The sequence below is a fragment of the Bombyx mandarina genome, chromosome 05, assembly GCF_030267445.1.
Source record: "Bombyx mandarina strain Sakado chromosome 05, ASM3026744v2".
In the NCBI taxonomy this organism is placed as follows: Eukaryota; Metazoa; Arthropoda; class Insecta; order Lepidoptera; family Bombycidae; genus Bombyx; species Bombyx mandarina.
In genome coordinates this window covers 10253587-10273008 of record NC_143212.1, presented here as the reverse complement: position 1 = coordinate 10273008, position 19422 = coordinate 10253587, and the positions used below count along the sequence as shown (strand labels likewise).

Below are 19422 nucleotides of genomic sequence, written 5' to 3'. Positions count from 1 at the left end.
GCATATTGAAACCAGAACGAAGTGGGTTTAATTAACGCTAAGCCTACCGTTACCCAACTTTACGACTTAATCAAAGAAATTAATAGACGATACCATGAAAAACGTTAATAATGAATCGTATTGGAGTAGTAAATAAGTTTGTTCATCAATCTAATCGGCTAATAGCTATTGGGTCGTTCCGGTATCGTGTTGGGCGTATTGTATCAACTCGCCGCGGACGGTTCCGCAATTGTCCGTATCATTAAATTAAAAGCTTTCGTGTTTGTGGGCCGTTAGTAATATTTGCGGCACCTAAAACCCCCATTCGTACAAGGGCACTGTTGCTTAAACAGCTAACTAATTTAGTATCCATAAATTTGCGATCGAAGAGCTGATAAGACGCGTTCTTAAAGAGCTTCGCTCGGTCGTTAATCAGCATCATCCTTCGAAGTAGTGTCTTCACTTATATAGGTATACATGTCTTTCAGATATTGAAAACAACATTAATACGGTGTTGTTGTTAAATGTAAAAATATCTCAGCGCGCGCTTTAACGCATATTTATGCAAAAAAACAGTTCGGTTATTTTCGTTTAAGACATAACTCTTTGGGACTACAATAATGTTCCTTCAGAGTTGTCCGAATGCGCTGAACTAATTTTAAGTGAAATAGATATTTTTTTCTAATAGTCTCACAACTTATAGGAAAAATCTGTCAAGACAATTAAATATAAATTAATCTTAAGCAATCAATCAAAGTAATCAAATCTTAGTTATATATATATATATATAAATTTTATCATATCATCGATATAATGCACGTCGATTGCACCTATAATTGAGGTGACATCTGCCTTAAACTTTTGTCAATTGGTCAATGTTTGGTATCGATGATCACTTTGTTGGTGCAACTTAATAAATAAATAAATCTCGATCGAGTTACGTGGCCTGTATTTCTAAAGCGTCGTTGGTACCCAAAGTACTCGTCATTTGAGATCAGGTCCTTGATAAGTCCGTATGAACTGATAGTACCGTCCCACCTATTCTGATCACGAATCCACCAAACGTTCCCGCTCGAAGGGTGAAAAAGACATCGATTTAATCTATTTGATTATTTTAAGTCATGCATCATGCTATGCGGTGACATTTATTTAGTTTCATTGAGTTGAAAGACCTCTAAACGAAACAACTGCTGTAAGTCAGAATAAAATAACATCAATAAAATATCATCATTCAGGTAGTGAGTACAGTACACAGTAGTGGTACCACAGTAGGTAGGGTCGATTTCATATCTTCAAAATGATTCAGCCTGAAAAATTATCAGTTTGGTCGTAAACAACAAAAAAACTCTTTTTCAATTGATATCACTAGACGATGACCGAGCTTTGCTCAGTTTATTTTTTTTTTGACAACGCCATCTTGTTGTGTCTTTAAAGCGGTTAGTTGCCCTCAATTAAGAAAAATAGTATTATTATTCGCCAGTAGATGTCGGGAAGAGTTGATTATTGAAAACACGAATAAAACAATATTTTCTGAAAATAAATCGTAGCTAGATTGATATATCGCCCCCGAAATCTCCTGTATACTAAATTTTATGAAAATTGTTGGAGCCGTTTCCGAGATTCAGATTATATATATATATATTATTATATATTAATATACAAGAATTGCTCGTTTAAAGGTATAAGATATACAATAATACCTACACACCAAAAGTCACAGCGTGATTATTTCTAAATACCTACTTAGCGCTTCGATCACGCTAAGAAATCCCAATGGCATTTTACGGTAACACAACTGAAGTGTTAAAATAGGGAGACAAATTCACGAATGCCTTTATTTTCAAAATATATAAAATCTGAAACTTAATTCTAAGGTGAGGTAATTAAAATGACAAGAATCAATTGCGGTTTGCAGTCTCATTTTAATATTATCTCTTCATATTCTCAACAAACTAAGTTACATAAAACATAATTATATTCCGTGACAAACTGGACTGGAAGATATTTATAAAACCCTATATATATACAGACGTGTATTACTCGTGTTTGTTTTAAAAGTATAACAACTCTCAACGTAATACGGATCACATAAATTTAAGTATGAAATCACTATACGGATTCTAATCTAAGTAAATTTTTTCGCCGAACGCGAAGCGAGATGCGAAGGCTTATTGCAAAACTGTTACATTTTTATTAATATTGTCATTGTTTTATTAGTACATTAAATTACAAATAGATCCCTACGTTAAATGTAGAGAAACGAATATCTAAGCGCCTTACATTTAGCACACAAGAAACCTGAACCGAAACATTACCTTAGGCAAATATCTAAACCTTTAAACATAGTTTCACTATAATGTTAATTAGCTTCTTTTCTCTTACACAAATTTACAAGGCTATAAAATTTAAATCAAAATGAAATTCGTTATTTTTAGTACAGTTAAATTTTATTAACGCTACGACGGGTATTTTACAGTGAATCCAATATTCATTTAATTTTACTGAAAAACACTTATACCGTTAAGAAGTGAATAGTTTTTTTTTATACATTTTAACATATTTATTCTCAAGTACGATCGCAAATTTTTGCAGAAAAAATGCTTTCAAGAGAGTTTACCTTTGTAAGTTAGTTTGAAAACTAAAAAGAATTTTATGTTCTTAATCTAAATATAATACTGAATACCACTTACTATCTTTTATTTTAGTTATTTTGATGAAAACTACTGATTTTTATATACCTTAAGCTGTTTTTAGATTATATATAGTCATATTATTTATATGTCATACTGAGTTTCAGGTCTACAAAAAGTAAAAACAATGTGAAAATTATTTTAAGACTATTTACATATTTTACATTTCTAACCTTTAAATAAAACTTGATAATCTCAAAACAATGCATTAAACATTAAAACTGTGACATCACTATACGGAATAAATAAATCTGTGGCTAAAAAAAGGATATTTTTTTTCTTTCACAAAATAAGCTAAGGACATTCTTTAAAGACAATGAATGGCACACTATAATATAATCTAGGGAATGTTATGAACTGAATTTATTAAAATATTAGGAATGCTAAAATAAATTATCATTATTATTTACAAAAAAAAAAACTGAACTAAAGTAAATTACAACAGAAAATGTACGGTAAAATTATTATGGCACGGTTTACCTTTAAACTTTAAAAAGAAATCATGTAAATTAAAAATAACGAGATGTGAGATTTGCTGATATGTGCTTCTTATATATCTTTTAAAAAAACCACCAGATCTCCAAAGATCCACGAGTATCATTCCACGTCTCGGATTGCTAGTAAAATACTTTTCACTTCGCGTAATTTCTACCACGACTACATATAAATATAAAAACTAATAAATCACTTTCCTACTGATAACCAAAAAATTATCATTGTCCTATTTTATGTCGACATTACACACCAACAGAAAACTCGTATCTCGTTCATTTAATTATAAAATATCAAATCTTAAAAACTATCTCGGGATAATATTTTTTAACGATTTCTAAATAAAAATGATATGACACGTCGATATGAAAATTTACAATGTATTTTGATATTATTTCATATTGGAATGTATGTAACTATTAAAGCAGTTAAACATTGAACTACAATTTTCTTTTAATGTAAACTTTTAATGTAAAATATAAGAGTTTGAAGAGCAATGAAAGTATCAGTCTGGTTTTTTATTGCAATACATCGTGATTTAATAAAATTAATACTCAACATACCTATTATTTATAGGATACCGCGGATATTTTAAACTTTAAAATTAAAATATTAGAAGAAAGGCATGACGATTAAAAGTAGATTGTGATGGATTGCAGTTGGAGCAGATAAGCGGAAAATGTGTGACGGAAACTTCTTAACTAAGGATCAAATTTGCGGGTACCACGTATCAAATAAAGGACAATCTATAGAGATAATCAATCGCATTCATCACAACTGAAATCTAAAAACATAACGTACCATCATTTCTACTTCCAAAATATTTTGTCTTCGAATAAACATTTATAGGTATACTATAATTTACTAGAGATAACAATATAATACTAAGATCTTCTTGATATTAAGAAGTTCTTGCAAGATTTATACTCTATTTTTATGTCTGATGTGTCCGAGCACCTATATTGGGTAATGATATGATCAGTTGTAAACTTATAGTAAATTATCATTATGGCAATGTTTTATGTGAATATGCACTAAGAGGTGGATATTATATTTGTAGTAAATTAAATTAAAAGTAAATATAAATTAATAGTAAAATAGACGTAATTCAGACAGTACAGGGAAGAGAGAATTTTATTATCAATTTATGTTCATAATACAAAAGATTGCACTAAACATAGATGCTGAAATCATAATATAAATACTACTTGATACTACAAAAAGAAAAAAAAACAATAAAAATCAGAATACATCTGTATTGTCAAATTTTATATACTATTTAAAACATCTAAGAAATAATACTTTTAATATTATTTAATCACTTAATTTTTTTAATTACAATGTCGCAAGACTGTCGTCGGTCGTATAGGTGAATTTAGGTCGATATGTCGTCCGTTCCCTTTGACACTCGCTACACAACCGCGGAGGCCACTGTATAGAGCGGCTGGCAACCCCAGAGGCAATGTCGGTGAGCCCCCTGTAGAAATGTTATAGCTTAAAATAGCACTTCGACAATAACTTTATCAAAAACGAAAGCACTGAAATTGGTAAAATTTGTAAACTACTTGTGTAGGTACAGGATACATAGAAATAACTGAATAACATCTTTATAGGACAATAAATCTGAAATCATGTCGCATTTTGGGAAGTGTCCTGTAGCGGGATGATAATGATGAAGAGACTGAATTCGTTTTATTTCACTGTTACAGTTTTAAGGTACTTACCGATCCATAATTTGGGGTTCGATTTCGAGGGCACAAGCAATGATTGCGAGTATCCTCTGACCGGTGGCAAGTCGTCAACCTGAAGCATGGCCAGTCTCTTCCTCCGCCGTATCGTCGCGGTATGCCACCTCCCATCATCAACCCTTTTCTTGGACTCTAGAGACTGAAACCAATCTTCGTGGGTAGCAGAATTCATATCCTTAGAATCTGTATCTGTATATATTAACTGAAGCTTTCCATCGCTAAGACCCAATCCTATAAAGTCTCTGGGACGAACACCTATTTTACGTCGCCACATAAGAAGGCCCGAATCGTTGTAAGTTCGAAATTTTATTTCGTATCTAATACCGCGAGCTCCGCTATTCCTAAAAACATAAGTATGTAAGTTTAGCGAAATTTAACATTGCCAAAAAACGATCTCAACAAATTTAAACATCCAAACTATCTCAATCTATCAAGCTATCTCAACAAAATTAGCATCCAAAAAGCACAGTAACAAAACAAACAAAAAAAAAGTATTTCACGAAAAGGTAAAAATAATAAAGATAAAACTCGCGAAAAACAAAATCTCACTCTAACAGGGAAGCTACGAGGAAAATTGTGTAAGTATCCATTCGTTTATCTTAGAAACAGTGTTTCCATTTACGTTGTTAAGTTTAACGCATTTATGTAAATACTTAAAGTTGAGGGTAACTTATTTGACTTAGATCGACTTTATACTTGAGGAAACTTCAAAAAAAAAACTTATCAGGAACATTAAGTTACCGACAAATCAATAGGGATTTTTTTAAAGTCCAATATTCTGAATTATATTTAAATTCATTTTACGGTTAAAATTAAAATTTTATTTAACAAAAAAACGGAATTGAATAGTAAAGTTTGCCCTAAAATAATCATATTATTATATCCTACTACAAGTTAATCCATATCATAAAAACAATACCGAACCAAATGATGTTATAAGTGGACACAAGTAGAAAGAAGCATGTTAAATATTCATAGACCATTTACTGAAAACATTGATTAACTTAATGAGGCAAGTTTTGGACCGATTTTAGTAAACTAATGACGTTGAGAAAATATGTTTAAGAGTAGACTATATAAAAGGTTTTTACCTTTTATATTTTTTATTTATATATTGGCCATTTATGTTACATCGGCAACTTCACAGGTAAACGCATGTTATATGCTGCCATTAGCGATATTAAGAAAATCTTACACCTACAATTGTTGCGAAAAAAAAACAGACTAAACTCCGAAAGATTCACAGATTTTGCCATTCTAAAATCAGCCTCAAAAAGATCGTAATCCAAAGCATTATTTTTAAAACACCATTACCTAATCTAAGATTGCAGTGAAGTTTAGAACTAAGAAGTGTCTGACGGATCCTTTCAATGTTATCTTACACCGTAATGTCCGTTGTTAGTACGTAAGCTAGAAATATAGAAAATATGTTAGTTATTTACACCAAAGTAAATTAACCCAACAGTAACAATGTAAAGTATTCTTTGAAAGCAAACTTAATTTCGAAATTAGGTTTAAATTATTTTTAATTATACAACCTAGTTCTCGGTACAAATTATTGCGGAAGTGTATTTTCTTACCAAAGGACCTAAAACCATATGACACTCCGCTGAAATGATTAATTGCTTTTTATTTTATTAAGCCCTTGTGGGCACGCGATTCTCATTATGACGAGGAACTTTTCATTATTACCGCTGTATTACCGAAAAATCAGTTAAGCTAAAAGAAAGCAAGAAATTACCTGCGACTTGTTCTACTTCGGTAGGAAAAGTAATTATTGCCATCGAAATTTACAGGGCTTCTTTCATTAAGCATTTCCACGTTAACCTTTTCTATTTCACAGTTCCTTCCTTGATAACCATCATGGCAAATACATTTGTATTCGTTAAGCAAAGGGATGCATGTACCGTTGTTCTTGCACGGAGTGAGACCTGTCGAAAAATTTCCAACATGAAAACCTCAACCATTTCATAACATACATGATTAATTTATTGAAACTTTCATGTTTATTTACACGGTACATATTCCACATTAGCACAAAATCTTCTTCTTCCTATTCGTACACTCTTGACAGAGTGGTCATGGTCATGCATCAGTCGGATCCTGATCTACTTTATTGACAAAATCTAAACTACTTTATTAAAAGGAGGTGAGTAATAGCATAAATATACTCTTAATTTTCTGGTACAAAGTATTTTGCTTTAACACTGAACGCGTAATTTAAACTATTAAAGGGATTCATCTTATATAAATATTTTCACAATCTCAGTTCGATTTTTAAAATTTAAATTTCAATTACTCACCATCTCCACAAGGTGGTCCTGTGTATTTAGTAACTCCAGTCGTAGCGCAAGGTAAATGTTCTTCGTCTTGAATCATAGAGCACTTAGTCGTATCAGCACTATACAGAGTCAGTGGATTACCATTCACAAAGACCTGTTGCAAGGCTCCAATAAAACTGCTCGTCACTCCTGACATTTTGTGCGGTCGGATGTAAGCGCTGCGAACAATCGTAAATCTATTATCATGATTCTTATTCATATTGGGATAAAAAACCGAGTATTATGTTAAATTGTGTTATCGTTTTTACAAAAGCGAAGTGTACATAATTATTTCGATCAAAACACATTTTATCCCACTGAATCAATTAAGTTAGTTAGCGCCTGTGCGGTTAGTGATTTTGGAAAAATAAATTCCGAAAAATGAATAACGGAATGACGTTTCTTAAAAATAAATACATGAAGAAATACATCACAGATTCGGTAACTTAAACTCACGGCAAAGACCCTATAAACAGCGGTAAAGTCAATTCTAAATGTGTCAGTGGTGGTAATGAATGGCCTTTTTGGGTCGGATGGTGGTCGAGTTGTAGACTTCCGTGTCGACCAGCGCGCGATACTCGAGCTCGGTGCCAACGACCTTTTGTAATTGGTACCGGGGACCTGTAACGATTTCAACGCTAGAGAAATTCAGGCCAAAGTAAGCATTTATTTGTTTAAATAAAATCTTGGTTATTAAATAATAATTGAGTGGTTTACTCACGTTATATTTGCGATACCGCTGCCCAAATTGTACCTAAATTGTAAGTAACCATTAACCAAGTTAATCGCAATGAAATCCCCCCTGGCTTTATTAGACTGCCCTGTGTAGAGGAGCATTCCGGAAAATCGGTTCGTTAAAAACCAAATTTCTATTCTGAACGCTTTGCCCAGGCCTTCGAGTGGCGGTAATTCAATGTAGCTAGTCCCATTGAATTGAGGAGACCACGTTTCTTGAATTACAGTTACGTCTGAAACAGGCCCCAACAAATTTTGATAAAGTAAATGAGGTATTTAGAGTATTTTTCCGAAATTATTAAACAAAGATGTACCATTGCTGCAAGTATTTCCATTGGAGCCGATTTCACCTCCAAATAAACATCGGCAGACATGGCCACCGTCGCCTCCAATATCACACAATAGCCCTTCATCATATCCACAAGGATTTGACTCGCACGGATCTAATCTCTCATCACAATTGGCTCCTTGGAATCCAATAGGACAACTACAAGTATATTCGGTGACCGACCCTTCAATAGATTTACACGTGCCTCCGTTCGTGCATGGAATACTCATACATGGATTCGATTGACATTCCCGAACGTTTTCAATGGCGATCACTAATGAGTCGGGCCGGCCCAATTTTTTTGTTACTAGATGACGTATTATCCGTAAGTACTTTACGCAGCCGACAAATCCGCTACGCGTACCGATATTATCAAATACCCTGAAAAGAAATATTTATGTAAGAGACTGTAATTACAAGAAAAGTGACTTTAAAAATAGTATGAAAAAAAATACATTAGCAATAAAGAGTAAATTGTATTAAGATAAGTAACTAGTTAGCCTACCTCGAATAATTGGTAGGTATAGAACCAACGTAAGCATCCTCGGCGAGATCCAAAGCTTTCAAATGTCCCATTGATTGCCCTACAACATCTTCCATATCATCAACTGACAATATACCGTCACGATGATATCTTTTAGCAGACACTTTGTGATACTCGTTCATAGATATTTTTTCTAAGGACGTCAAAACTAGAACGCCGTTACCGAGGTTGTACCTGAATACAAATAAGGCAATGTAGAAAAGAGATGGCTATAAATAACTCGTTCTTTTTTTAATATAAGAATATTTTAGCGTTCAACAAATATAAGTACTAGGGCTCACCTAAATTCTAAATATCCGTTGACCAAAGCAAGCGAAACGAAATCACCAGTTCCGTCCGCCTTTTGTTGATTGTAAAGTATAACCCCGTTCTCGGAGAACGCTTTAAACTCAATATCGATGTTCAACTTGTGATAAGCTTTCAATGGTTTTAGCCGTATGTAAGATGAGCCGTCAAAAGACGGAGTTTCGATATAAGCATTCAATAGTTCGTCTTTGACCAGACTCTCGCAGTTGTTGCCGGTGTAAGGACCGGCACACAGACATGTGTAAGTCGATCCTGGCAAATCGATACAAGTCCCGAGATTATAACAAGGCTCTGATAGGCAAGCACTGTATTCCTCTGTGGTCTCTTGCGTTATTTGCTCTGTAAATAAATCGTATCGGATTTTAACGAACGGGTGGGAAATACAATTGTTATTTTAGATAATTACTTTGATGGAAATTTTACTTTTGTAGTAAAATGTACACAATTATTAATGTACCCCTAAAAAAATATGAATACAAAATAAAGCTAAGAAAGTAGGTCGACTGAATAAAATTTCCTTTGCGTGGTTTCATTCGCTAAAGCAAGTCTACAAAGACTATTACAATAAAGTAGAACTGTTTCAGATTTAGACTCTAATCAGATTTGCTTATAAATAGATTATCAATAGCTGCTGCTTCGATAATGTTATCCTGGTACAAATATGAGCCTAAAATCAATAACAAATTTTGAAAAACATGACACGTTGAGACTTTTAACTATTATAAACGTAAATGACTGATAGAAAACAATCACTGTTTTTTTTTCAATACAACACCTCTAGGAAGGAGAACAGATTGAAATGTATTGAGTATGGGTTAGAATATGTACTTACACCATCCAGAGTGAATTATTTTTGAGCAGTTATTTTTTTAAATTATATGTGTTACGAGCTTAGCCTCAAATGCAACAACACAAGTACAACAACTTGACAAATAAAAAATGGACAGTAAAATCTTAATCTTAAGTCTCATATATGTTTGCTCGTAGAGTGAATTACTGCGTAGTTACTTCTGCCGGTTGTTACTATATATTTTTATAAGAATTCCTTAACACTGTAAGTATAAACTAAAACTACGAAGACTAAAGGGTTTCTTTTTACAGCATTGACGATTTACGTCACAAAAAGCTGATGGGTATATTGATATATTTATTTATTTTTTACACTTCATGTAAAATTTACATTGGCGGACTTAATGCCTAAGGCATTCTCTACCAGTCAACCAAAGGTAGTGCAGAGTAAATAGTGATATAATCATCATTTGGGGCATTACATCTGTAGCAGCGGCCATATTGTTATGAACATGCCGTAATATTAAAAACGTGTCCGATAGTAAAGAACTAGAGATTTTATTGATGTAGCTAGCGACCAACTCGCTACGAAATCATCACGTAAATTTCACTCCTCATTTGGAGACAGGAAATCAAAATCGAACGGCTACCAAACTGAAATTAATTGTTACTTTACTGTTGGTGTAAACATGAGATAGCAGCCTACTTCATTTGCCTCCTTTCTACGAGGAGTAGACCTTGTGGTTATGGGCTTTATACTCTGTCTTAATATTGTACTTACCAACACAAGCCTTTCTGTTCAATGTGGGTGTGAAGCCACGTCTACACACGCAGCCGCCGCGCGCGCAATATGCACCAGCGAGTGCTGAGCACTCCGCGTCCTCAGCGCAGAGGTCACCAAGCAGGGCGCCCACCGCTCCGACAGTTGCCGTCGTTGCTGTTTGCGAACCTGACGTTTACTCATATACTTTACTCATATACATACCTTACATACTTTACTTTACTTTACTTTACTTTACTTTACTTTACTTTACTTTACTTTACTTTACTTTACTTTACTTTACTTTACTTTACTTTACTTTACTTTACTTTACTTTACTTTACTTTACTTTACTTTACTTTACTTTACTTTACTTTACTTTACTTTACTTTACTTTACTTTACTTTACTTTACTTTACTTTACTTTACTTTACTTTACTTTACTTTACTTTACTTTACTTTACTTTACTTTACTTTACTTTACTTTACTTTACTTTACTTTACTTTACTTTACTTTACTTTACTTTACTTTACTTTACTTTACTTTACTTTACTTTACTTTACTTTACTTTACTTTACTTTACTTTACTTTACTTTACTTTACTTTACTTTACTTACTTTACTTTACTTTACTTTACTTTACTTTACTTTACTTACTTTACTTTACTTTACTTTACTTTACTTTACTTTACTTTACTTTACTTTACTTTACTTTACTTACTTTACTTTACTTTACTTTACTTTACTTTACTTTACTTTACTTTACTTTACTTTACTTTACTTTACTTTACTTTACTTTACTTTACTTTACTTTACTTTACTTTACTTTACTTTACTTTACTTTACTTTACTTTACTTTACTTTACTTTACTTTACTTTACTTTACTTTACTTTACTTTACTTTACTTTACTTTACTTTACTTTACTTTACTTTACTTTACTTTACTTTACTTTACTTTACTTTACTTTACTTTACTTTACTTTACTTTACTTTACTTTACTTTACTTTACTTTACTTTACTTTACTTTACTTTACTTTACTTTACTTTACTTTACTTTACTTTACTTTACTTTACTTTACTTTACTTTACTTTACTTTACTTTACTTTACTTTACTTTACTTTCTCGATGACAGCTCTAATTTGATTGTTGTAGTGTTGTGACCAAATAAGTAATGATATCAATCACTTAAATTTATTATATTTTGAACAAAGACAAATAAAACAAAAACATTCAAATATTTTTATTATTATTATTTTCTAATTAGTTTTATTTATGGACGTGGATAGAAGTGAACCTAACAACAGCATACCAATCAATTACTAACAAGCCAAACCCAGAATTAATTAAATTAAGTTTTCGCCAATTATTTCATCATAAAATTTACCTTTCAACTACTGCGTATTTGAAAAAATTGAAAAACAATAAAACCCAAAGTGAGTTCTTCAATTAAGCAATGTCACTAACGAATCCCGAAGCTGCCGCATAGAAAACAAATCGTACACGGAAGTCCAATCAATAACGTCAATGATAAAGGCGTTTTAACCGAATACGTAATGGAGTCGGCGAGAACAAAAACTCATGACAAAAACGTTCAATCGTAATTAGTTAAGGCTCTCCCGAAACACCATCAAGATAAGACTCCAAATTGGGTTGGAATCGTGTAAATCTACATTGGAAGTAATGAACGTCGGAAAAAGCAAGCACGCGAGGTCACGTCTCGTTAAGTAATACATTAGGTCTCACAAAAACGTTAAGGCGAATCGGACTATATTATCCTTCACAATACATAAATAACGACATAAATGTTTTCGGCAATATATTCGGCATAACATAAATTATTCAGCCGAAAACGAAACATGACCTCGTCGTCTGTTAGTAAAAAAAAAAAAACATTGCTGTATGTAGTAATTAGATCGCCACATAATTATCCCAAGCATGATAAGACGTCAGCAATTACGACGTACAGGGAACTTAATATTTTACTAATTACACGTAACCAATATCGAGCTTGAAAATATATTAGAATTATATCCACTTTTTTGCTTTGTTATGTGAATATGTTGATGAGTTCAAACAATATTTCTAAAAACAATTTTAATTCTGCTTTAAACCGGATTATGAATTCAATTAATACTGGTGGTAGGACCTCTTGTGAGTCCGCGCGAGTGAGTACCACCACGCTGCCTATTTCTGCCGTGAAGCAGTAATGCGTTTCGGCTTGAAGGCTGGGGCAGCCGTTGTAACTATACTTGAGACCTTAGAACTTATATCTCAAGGTGGGTGGCGCATTTAGGTTGTGGATGTCTATGGGCTCCAGTAACCATTTAACACCAGATGGGCTGTGAGCTCGTCCACCCATCTAAAGCAATAATAATAATAATGTTCGTGTATTTAGCTCACCTTTAAATTTCTGGCCCGTCAAAATACTGTCGAAATCACTGGATGTTTCTTTCTTCGTCCAATCGTATTTATTGTAATATTTATCTGGGTTGAGCAGATGTCTGGTTGATTTGGATGCCGCTCCGTCGTCTTGTTGCGTGAATTGAATGGGAGATGAGGGTCTGAGGGGGCCGGCTGTACCAGCCAGCTCATTTAGCTTGCAAGGACCGAACGCTTGAACCACGATGTCTTCTTGCGTGCGGCACGCTTGTAACTTTAGATGGCATTCGGACTCATAAGTCTTGCCGTCACTGCCGCATACCTGTTGGATTTTGGTCAGCATTGGGTACCAATTTTTTTTTGTTATTGCGTGTGTTTAAGTAAATGAATCATAATTCACGGGTCAACATCAAATTTGACTTTGATCCGATCATAAAATTTCGATTGTAATTAGACGAAAAAAAATACATGGCATGAAACAGTTTGCTTTTGAACTTTAATAAATTGACCACATATGAAACAAAATGCATCAGCATCGTATTTACACTTTCGTGACATTTTAAGTTTTTCTGGGCTTGGACAAAACATCTGATCGTTGGTTATGACTCGGGGCCATCTAGTGGCACTGTGTAAACGTAAACACCCCACTCTCATAGCGCGGTTTTTTTGAAAGTGTTAACATTAATTAAAATTTATAATAAAGTTGAAAATTTAGTATTATTACTATAAATATCACAAAAGCAAACTTTATACCAAAAAAGGTATTTTATTTTCGTTTTTGTGAATAATTAACCGGAAAAACCTAGTATAAACGTTAGGACAGAACGAAATTTTTTTTTCTAGATTTGTGATTGACTGGAACAGGAAACTTTTTAAGGCAATGACCCCAAAAATTTATTAATGTCCCCAAAAATTTTAAAATTCACTTTGTTTATTGTAGTATTTATTGATGTTTCTCACCAGCATGTTCATATCACTGTCGGGGCAGGGTGCTGCTGTGCATTCACAGAGCGCTCCTCCTGTACGCTCAGTACAAACCGCACCGAAATAGCACGACAGTTCCGAACAAGATGACGCTACGCCTCCTGTTTCCGCTACAGAAACAATTTTAGAATAAAATCCTAAATTACTTTCTTTTAAACAAAATATACGCTGGAAGTTACTCGAAGTGGTATCAGCGTGTAAGCTCGCATCATTAGACAACGGAAAGTGGGACGCTACAAAGTTCAACTGCTGATAATACCACAGCACTATAATATATTCTACTTTAAGCAAGGTTTGAAATAAGTCATCGCCATAGACAACGGTTACGGCTTCACATGTGATGCCTAGACAGCCCCATCTTTCCACAAAAATACCTACTCATTTTTCTTTAGACAGAAGTTTCATTGGTTTTACTTAAGAATAAATATTGATAATAAGGATTTATAGGTCTTATACATATTTCAAGTAGAGATATCCGATTTCGTAGTACTTACACAATTGTCAATTCAATATTTTCGATTGAGATATTTTTTATTGTTACGCCGAAGCTTATTTATTTATTTTATTCACGAATTACAGACTATTATTATATGGAGTAAAATTTATAAGGTGAATCTGTCTTTAAGAGATGGGTATGGGTACGTGAAGAAAGCATTTTCTTGACAAGGGTCAAGTAAGGTGCCACTACTTTCGCGTAATAAAGACACCCCTCACGAAAAATGTATAGTTTCATATTAAAAAGGGATGAAGAAAGCTTTGGTATAAACAAAAATAAGCCCTTCGGATTTGTTTTTTTTGGTAAATACTTAATGTAAAAATTGATTTAAGTACGTAATGGCTTAGAGGGATTTATTTTGATATTTTGTTTTACTGTTTCCATTATTACAAGGTAAATATTTTATTGACAAGTGAAAATCAAAACAGAAGCAACCTTTTATAATATTATTTATTCAATGTGGACTTCAAAACATAGACAATTAGAAAGGTATGTTATAGACATCCCCGATAGTCTAGAGAGACTTTTCGTGACAGGGAAGATCGAGGGAAAGAGACCGCGCGGGCGCAGTCCGACAAGGTGGTTTGATCAAATCCGCATCACACTAGAGATCCCATTCCACGAAGCCCTTCATGAAGCCAATGATCGGAGGCGCTGGAGGGACATTACAAGAAGTAAAATCCTGTCGAAATATAATGGTCACCACCATCAGCAGTGAGGAAACGACGCGAGGAGGAGGTATATACTTAAGAAATGCTTTGCATTCTCCCGATAAGGTACGTTTAAAATTATAAAGACTACATCATGCGTCTTAATAAAATGCATAAATATTCACTTTCAAATAACTTTTGTTATAACTTTTAACCTACAATGTGTCACTGCTAAAATAACCCACCCAGCTAAAATAAACTCACACATCGTTATATTCAACTACCAAAGTTCCGTGTAGGTGAAATTAGTACGTGTTTTTTTTATTTGCATACGATTGTTGTCCGAACTAACTGATTCAAATCACTTATTATTACGTTTAATTTTTTTAAAGTTTCTCCTATGAAAACTCTAGATGAGTTCAAATTAGCATAATTACATTTAAAGCATTTACTTAAAGCTTACATCCAAACAATGATATTCTATTAGCGTTATAGGTTTAATTATATTTGGTGGTAAGATACTTTTAACTCACGATCAGAGCATCCGTTAGGTCCAAGTCTGCGTCTGTGGTCGGCACAAACAGTGCATTTCTGCCCTTGCACACCAGTTCGACAAACACATCGCCCGGTCATTTGCTCGCAATCTTCTCTGACCGAACCGAAGGCCGAACAGCCGCACGCTAAATAAAACAAGTCTTTATTACTCCAAAAAAATGTTGAGATTTTTTTTTATAGCTTAGGTGGATGGACGAGCTCACAGCCCATAGACATCTATAACGTAAATGCGCCACCCACCTTGAGATATAAGTTCTAAGGTATCAAGTATAGTTACAACGGCTGCCCCACCCTTCAAACCGAAACGAATTACTCCTTCACGGCAGAAATAGGCAGAATGGTGGTGGTACTCATCCGCGCGGACTCACAAGAGGTCCTACCACCAGTAAATTCCAGTAGTGTAGCATTATATACCAGTAGTATAGCATTCAATTATAACAACTTGCGTATCAAGGTTTTTCTTGCTCGTATCGGTCTCTAGTAAATCGGTATCTTCAGGAAACTTTCAATGTTCGTAGTTTTCTTAATAAATTACATTTGATGTTAAGCGACTGCCGGAGCCCATACAGATGACACATAATTCTACTGCCGACACCGACATTAAAGTCAGAGAGTGATTAAATCACATCAACAGTGGGCGGATTTTCCATTTTGACTATTTGTTTCTTGTATCAATCCAGTGCAGTTAAGAACTCAGCCATATGTCCCAAGCTGGGCTGCGGATTTCGCTTGTAGGTAAGCGGTTAGTTCTTATGGTTGTGTCTAAAGGTAGTAAGCTATACTCACGTATACAACCGGCGTGTCCCGTTCCGATCCTGGGCAGACCCCAGTACCCGGGTTCGCAGCGATCGCACTTGAGTCCGCCCACGCCCGCCCGGCACGAGCACTGACCGCTCTCGTCGCACTGCTCCCTAACTGACCCAAGTCTGTTGCAACCACAACTCGTGCTAGGGACGCAACCTTCCTCATGAGGACCAGTGGCTGGAGTCGAACCATCCGAACAACATCCATACGTACTCTCCGAACAATGCGACTTTTTTTCATCCGCCGCCTTCGTATCGTCTGTTGGAAAATTCTCGCATGTGATATCGGAATATTCCGCCGGGACGACAAAGGACTCAGAACGACAAACGGTTAGCGTGTTTTCATACAATTTAGTCGCGGTGCCACGTACCGTTAGTATCTTCACCGTGACAAATCACCGGTTTGGTGGGTACTATATTATGAATGGAATCACAAAAGGGGGAAACGTAATGTTATGGAAATGTGAAAATGATAGACGTATTCGTGTGTTTATTATTTCTATTTAAGCCTTTCAACGGTTTTGTTAATGTTAGACACACGCTAAAACGTACATACATAATAATATGTCTTTCTGCTTATATTTATATAACTTAAGCATAACAACGAAACAACAATACAATGATAAGTATCTAAACGGAAAACACAATAGACCACTTACCCGTGATTTTCGTTTTAATTTTAAACGTAACAGACTGTATAATTTTTAATTTGTAAACGACAAGCCTACAGAGATATTAAAACTGTCACTGACGTTGACTTAATTTTGTGTTCAGCTTTCAATTTATGTTGAGAAATTAATTTCGATCAAAGTTACTGAGCACACTAATGTAATTGGACTCCAACTTGATGTTCGCGCTACTTACTTTTAGGACAACATCGCGCGGCGGTCAATGTGATATGGCAGTAGCTACCGGCGGGGCAATCTTGACGGTGAGGTCCGTTTCCACAGTCAATTTCAAGACCGGTCGTTGGATCCAACATCGCTTTGTTGTTACCGCAAGGCCTCACTTCCATACCTGCGGTTACGACACTTCATTTTCGAAAGCGTGTATATTTCGCTAAATAATAACACTCAAAACGAAACTACTATTGATTCCGCCCACAAACTGTTTAGCTATGTTAGTGAAGCACAAAGACCCACCTTTGCAAAGGTCCAGCGGCCGCAACCTCAGCTCGAGCTGCTTTTGACAGCCCTCTTTGCGCATAGCACACAGGCTCGGGTAAAGCCTAAAATCCGAAGCGCAAACCGGGAAGTATTCATCGTCATGCGGACACTCAAAGAGGCAGGAGCAACGCGGATATCCATCAGCCCCGACCTCGCAGCTGGCGCCGAAGTCGCATCTTATGTCGCGACACACGGCCGAGTCTGGCGCGCCCCCATCCGTCGCCGCGACGTTCGTGGAGCCTTCCTCCGCCTCGGTCGTGGTCATCGCGGTCGTCGCTACCCATCCCCAAATATTTGCGTGTTAGTCGAGCGATAAAGCGGAAAGTTAGTTAATTGATCGAGGGCGGGCTCGCTTTATTGGAATTACACCTAACAACTGTGTCGATGACGGTCCGGTAGTAAATATTTTCGCCGCGTCCCACCGTCCGAGCCACGGCGCGTTCAGTGAAAGTGAAAATGAAATTGATTTCATTTTCTATTGCATTCGTAATGTGTGTTAAACCAAGCAAACACCGGATTGTGTCACGTAATCTCAATACAAAAGAGTTAGTCGTGTCTTTAAAGAAGATGAATGAATTTATAAATTTAAAACTATAAACGTACTCATAGCTATTGGCGGCACCACGGCTAGGCGATCTTTGCAGTCTCCATAAAATATGACGTGTAGTGTTCCCGGCGGAGGCAATCTGCAGGCTGCCTTCTGCAGTTCACACTCGTTGGGATAAGTTTGCATAGAACTGCCGCAAACTGGTTCACGCGCCGCTCCAGTGCAGTCGGTTGGACAAATACATTCCCCCGCCGCACATGATGCTCCAAACGAACATTGTATACCATCGCACAGCGCTGCCAAAATAAAAGATGATTTCAAAATCTATACTAATATTATAAAGCTTAAGAGTTTGTTTGTTTGAACGCGCTAATCTCAGAAGCTACTGGTCCGATTTTAAAATTTCTTTCATTGTTAGATAGCCCATTTATCGAGGAAGGCTAAAGGCTATATAACATCACGGTAAGATCAACACAAGTGGAGCACCAATAAAGAATGTTTCGAAATAAGGCTTAACATTATTTCCTTAACATTCTACAATTCAAAAATATTTTCACTTTCTACGTAAATGAAGTGGGGAGTAAAATTTTGCGTTATGCCAAAGTAACTAACTATTCCACATATCATACATTATTTACTTTAATGGATGTGGACGATACTAAAGATCCGACTAAAGTTTTCAAGAAATTAATGGCTCTTCAGATAATATCATTACCATGGACATTTGTGAGTTTCCCGTGATGTCCTCTCTACTGTGTCCTTAAAGAAAATTGGGCGCTCTCGTGCCCGCAATGAGGGATGAGGGAAAGCACCCGTGCAAATTTAATAACGATTGTTTACCACTTCCCCGCAAAATGAAAGACTCGTGAAAGCGCTCGATTAATGTCGGACGGGAAATGGAAGATGTTTCGTAATAAAATTTTAAAGTAAGTAGGTGAAAAACACGGGCTGTTTCATTTTAATTTGCTTTTTGTGATAAAAAGTGAATTCTTATTCGAGGCTTTAACTACAAATGATTTTAAAATTAAAAAGTATGCGATGTGATTTTTTTGATAATTTTTTTTATGATATTGTGTTCTTTAATTATTTTACCGTCAACGATTTTAAAGTTTAAAACGTAAATATTACAACTTTTCAGTATAGCTAT

General features: G+C 35.0%; 1 protein-coding gene across 9 annotated transcripts in view; it reads right to left on the bottom strand.

The window, feature by feature from the left end:
- Nucleotides 1–1881: 1881 nt before the first annotated feature.
- LOC114252606 (agrin) overlaps nt 1882–19422 on the bottom strand; it is a 189990-nt gene continuing 172449 nt past the window's right edge. For 6 of the 9 annotated variants that reach the window (XM_089727695.1, XM_089727696.1, XM_089727698.1 and 3 more), the window contains 17 exons: nt 18332–18571; nt 17705–18004; nt 17427–17579; nt 16546–16821; nt 15738–15884; nt 14035–14168; nt 13096–13396; nt 10714–10881; nt 9119–9482; nt 8799–9011; nt 8280–8674; nt 7952–8198; nt 7687–7851; nt 7213–7409; nt 6651–6840; nt 4886–5250; nt 1882–4638 (listed from right to left, as the gene is read on the bottom strand). In XM_089727695.1, coding sequence (XP_089583821.1) covers nt 4493–4638; nt 4886–5250; nt 6651–6840; nt 7213–7409; nt 7687–7851; nt 7952–8198; nt 8280–8674; nt 8799–9011; nt 9119–9482; nt 10714–10881; nt 13096–13396; nt 14035–14168; nt 15738–15884; nt 16546–16821; nt 17427–17579; nt 17705–18004; nt 18332–18571 — 4001 coding nt within the window. In that variant the 3' untranslated portion in view covers nt 1882–4492. Of the gene's footprint in view, nt 4639–4885; nt 5251–6223; nt 6320–6650; nt 6841–7212; nt 7410–7686; nt 7852–7951; nt 8199–8279; nt 8675–8798; nt 9012–9118; nt 9483–10713; nt 10882–13095; nt 13397–14034; nt 14169–15737; nt 15885–16545; nt 16822–17426; nt 17580–17704; nt 18005–18331; nt 18572–19422 lie in introns of those variants that run through there. The other 3 variants (XM_028187157.2, XR_016323150.1, XM_089727697.1) reach the window with 3 other exon arrangements.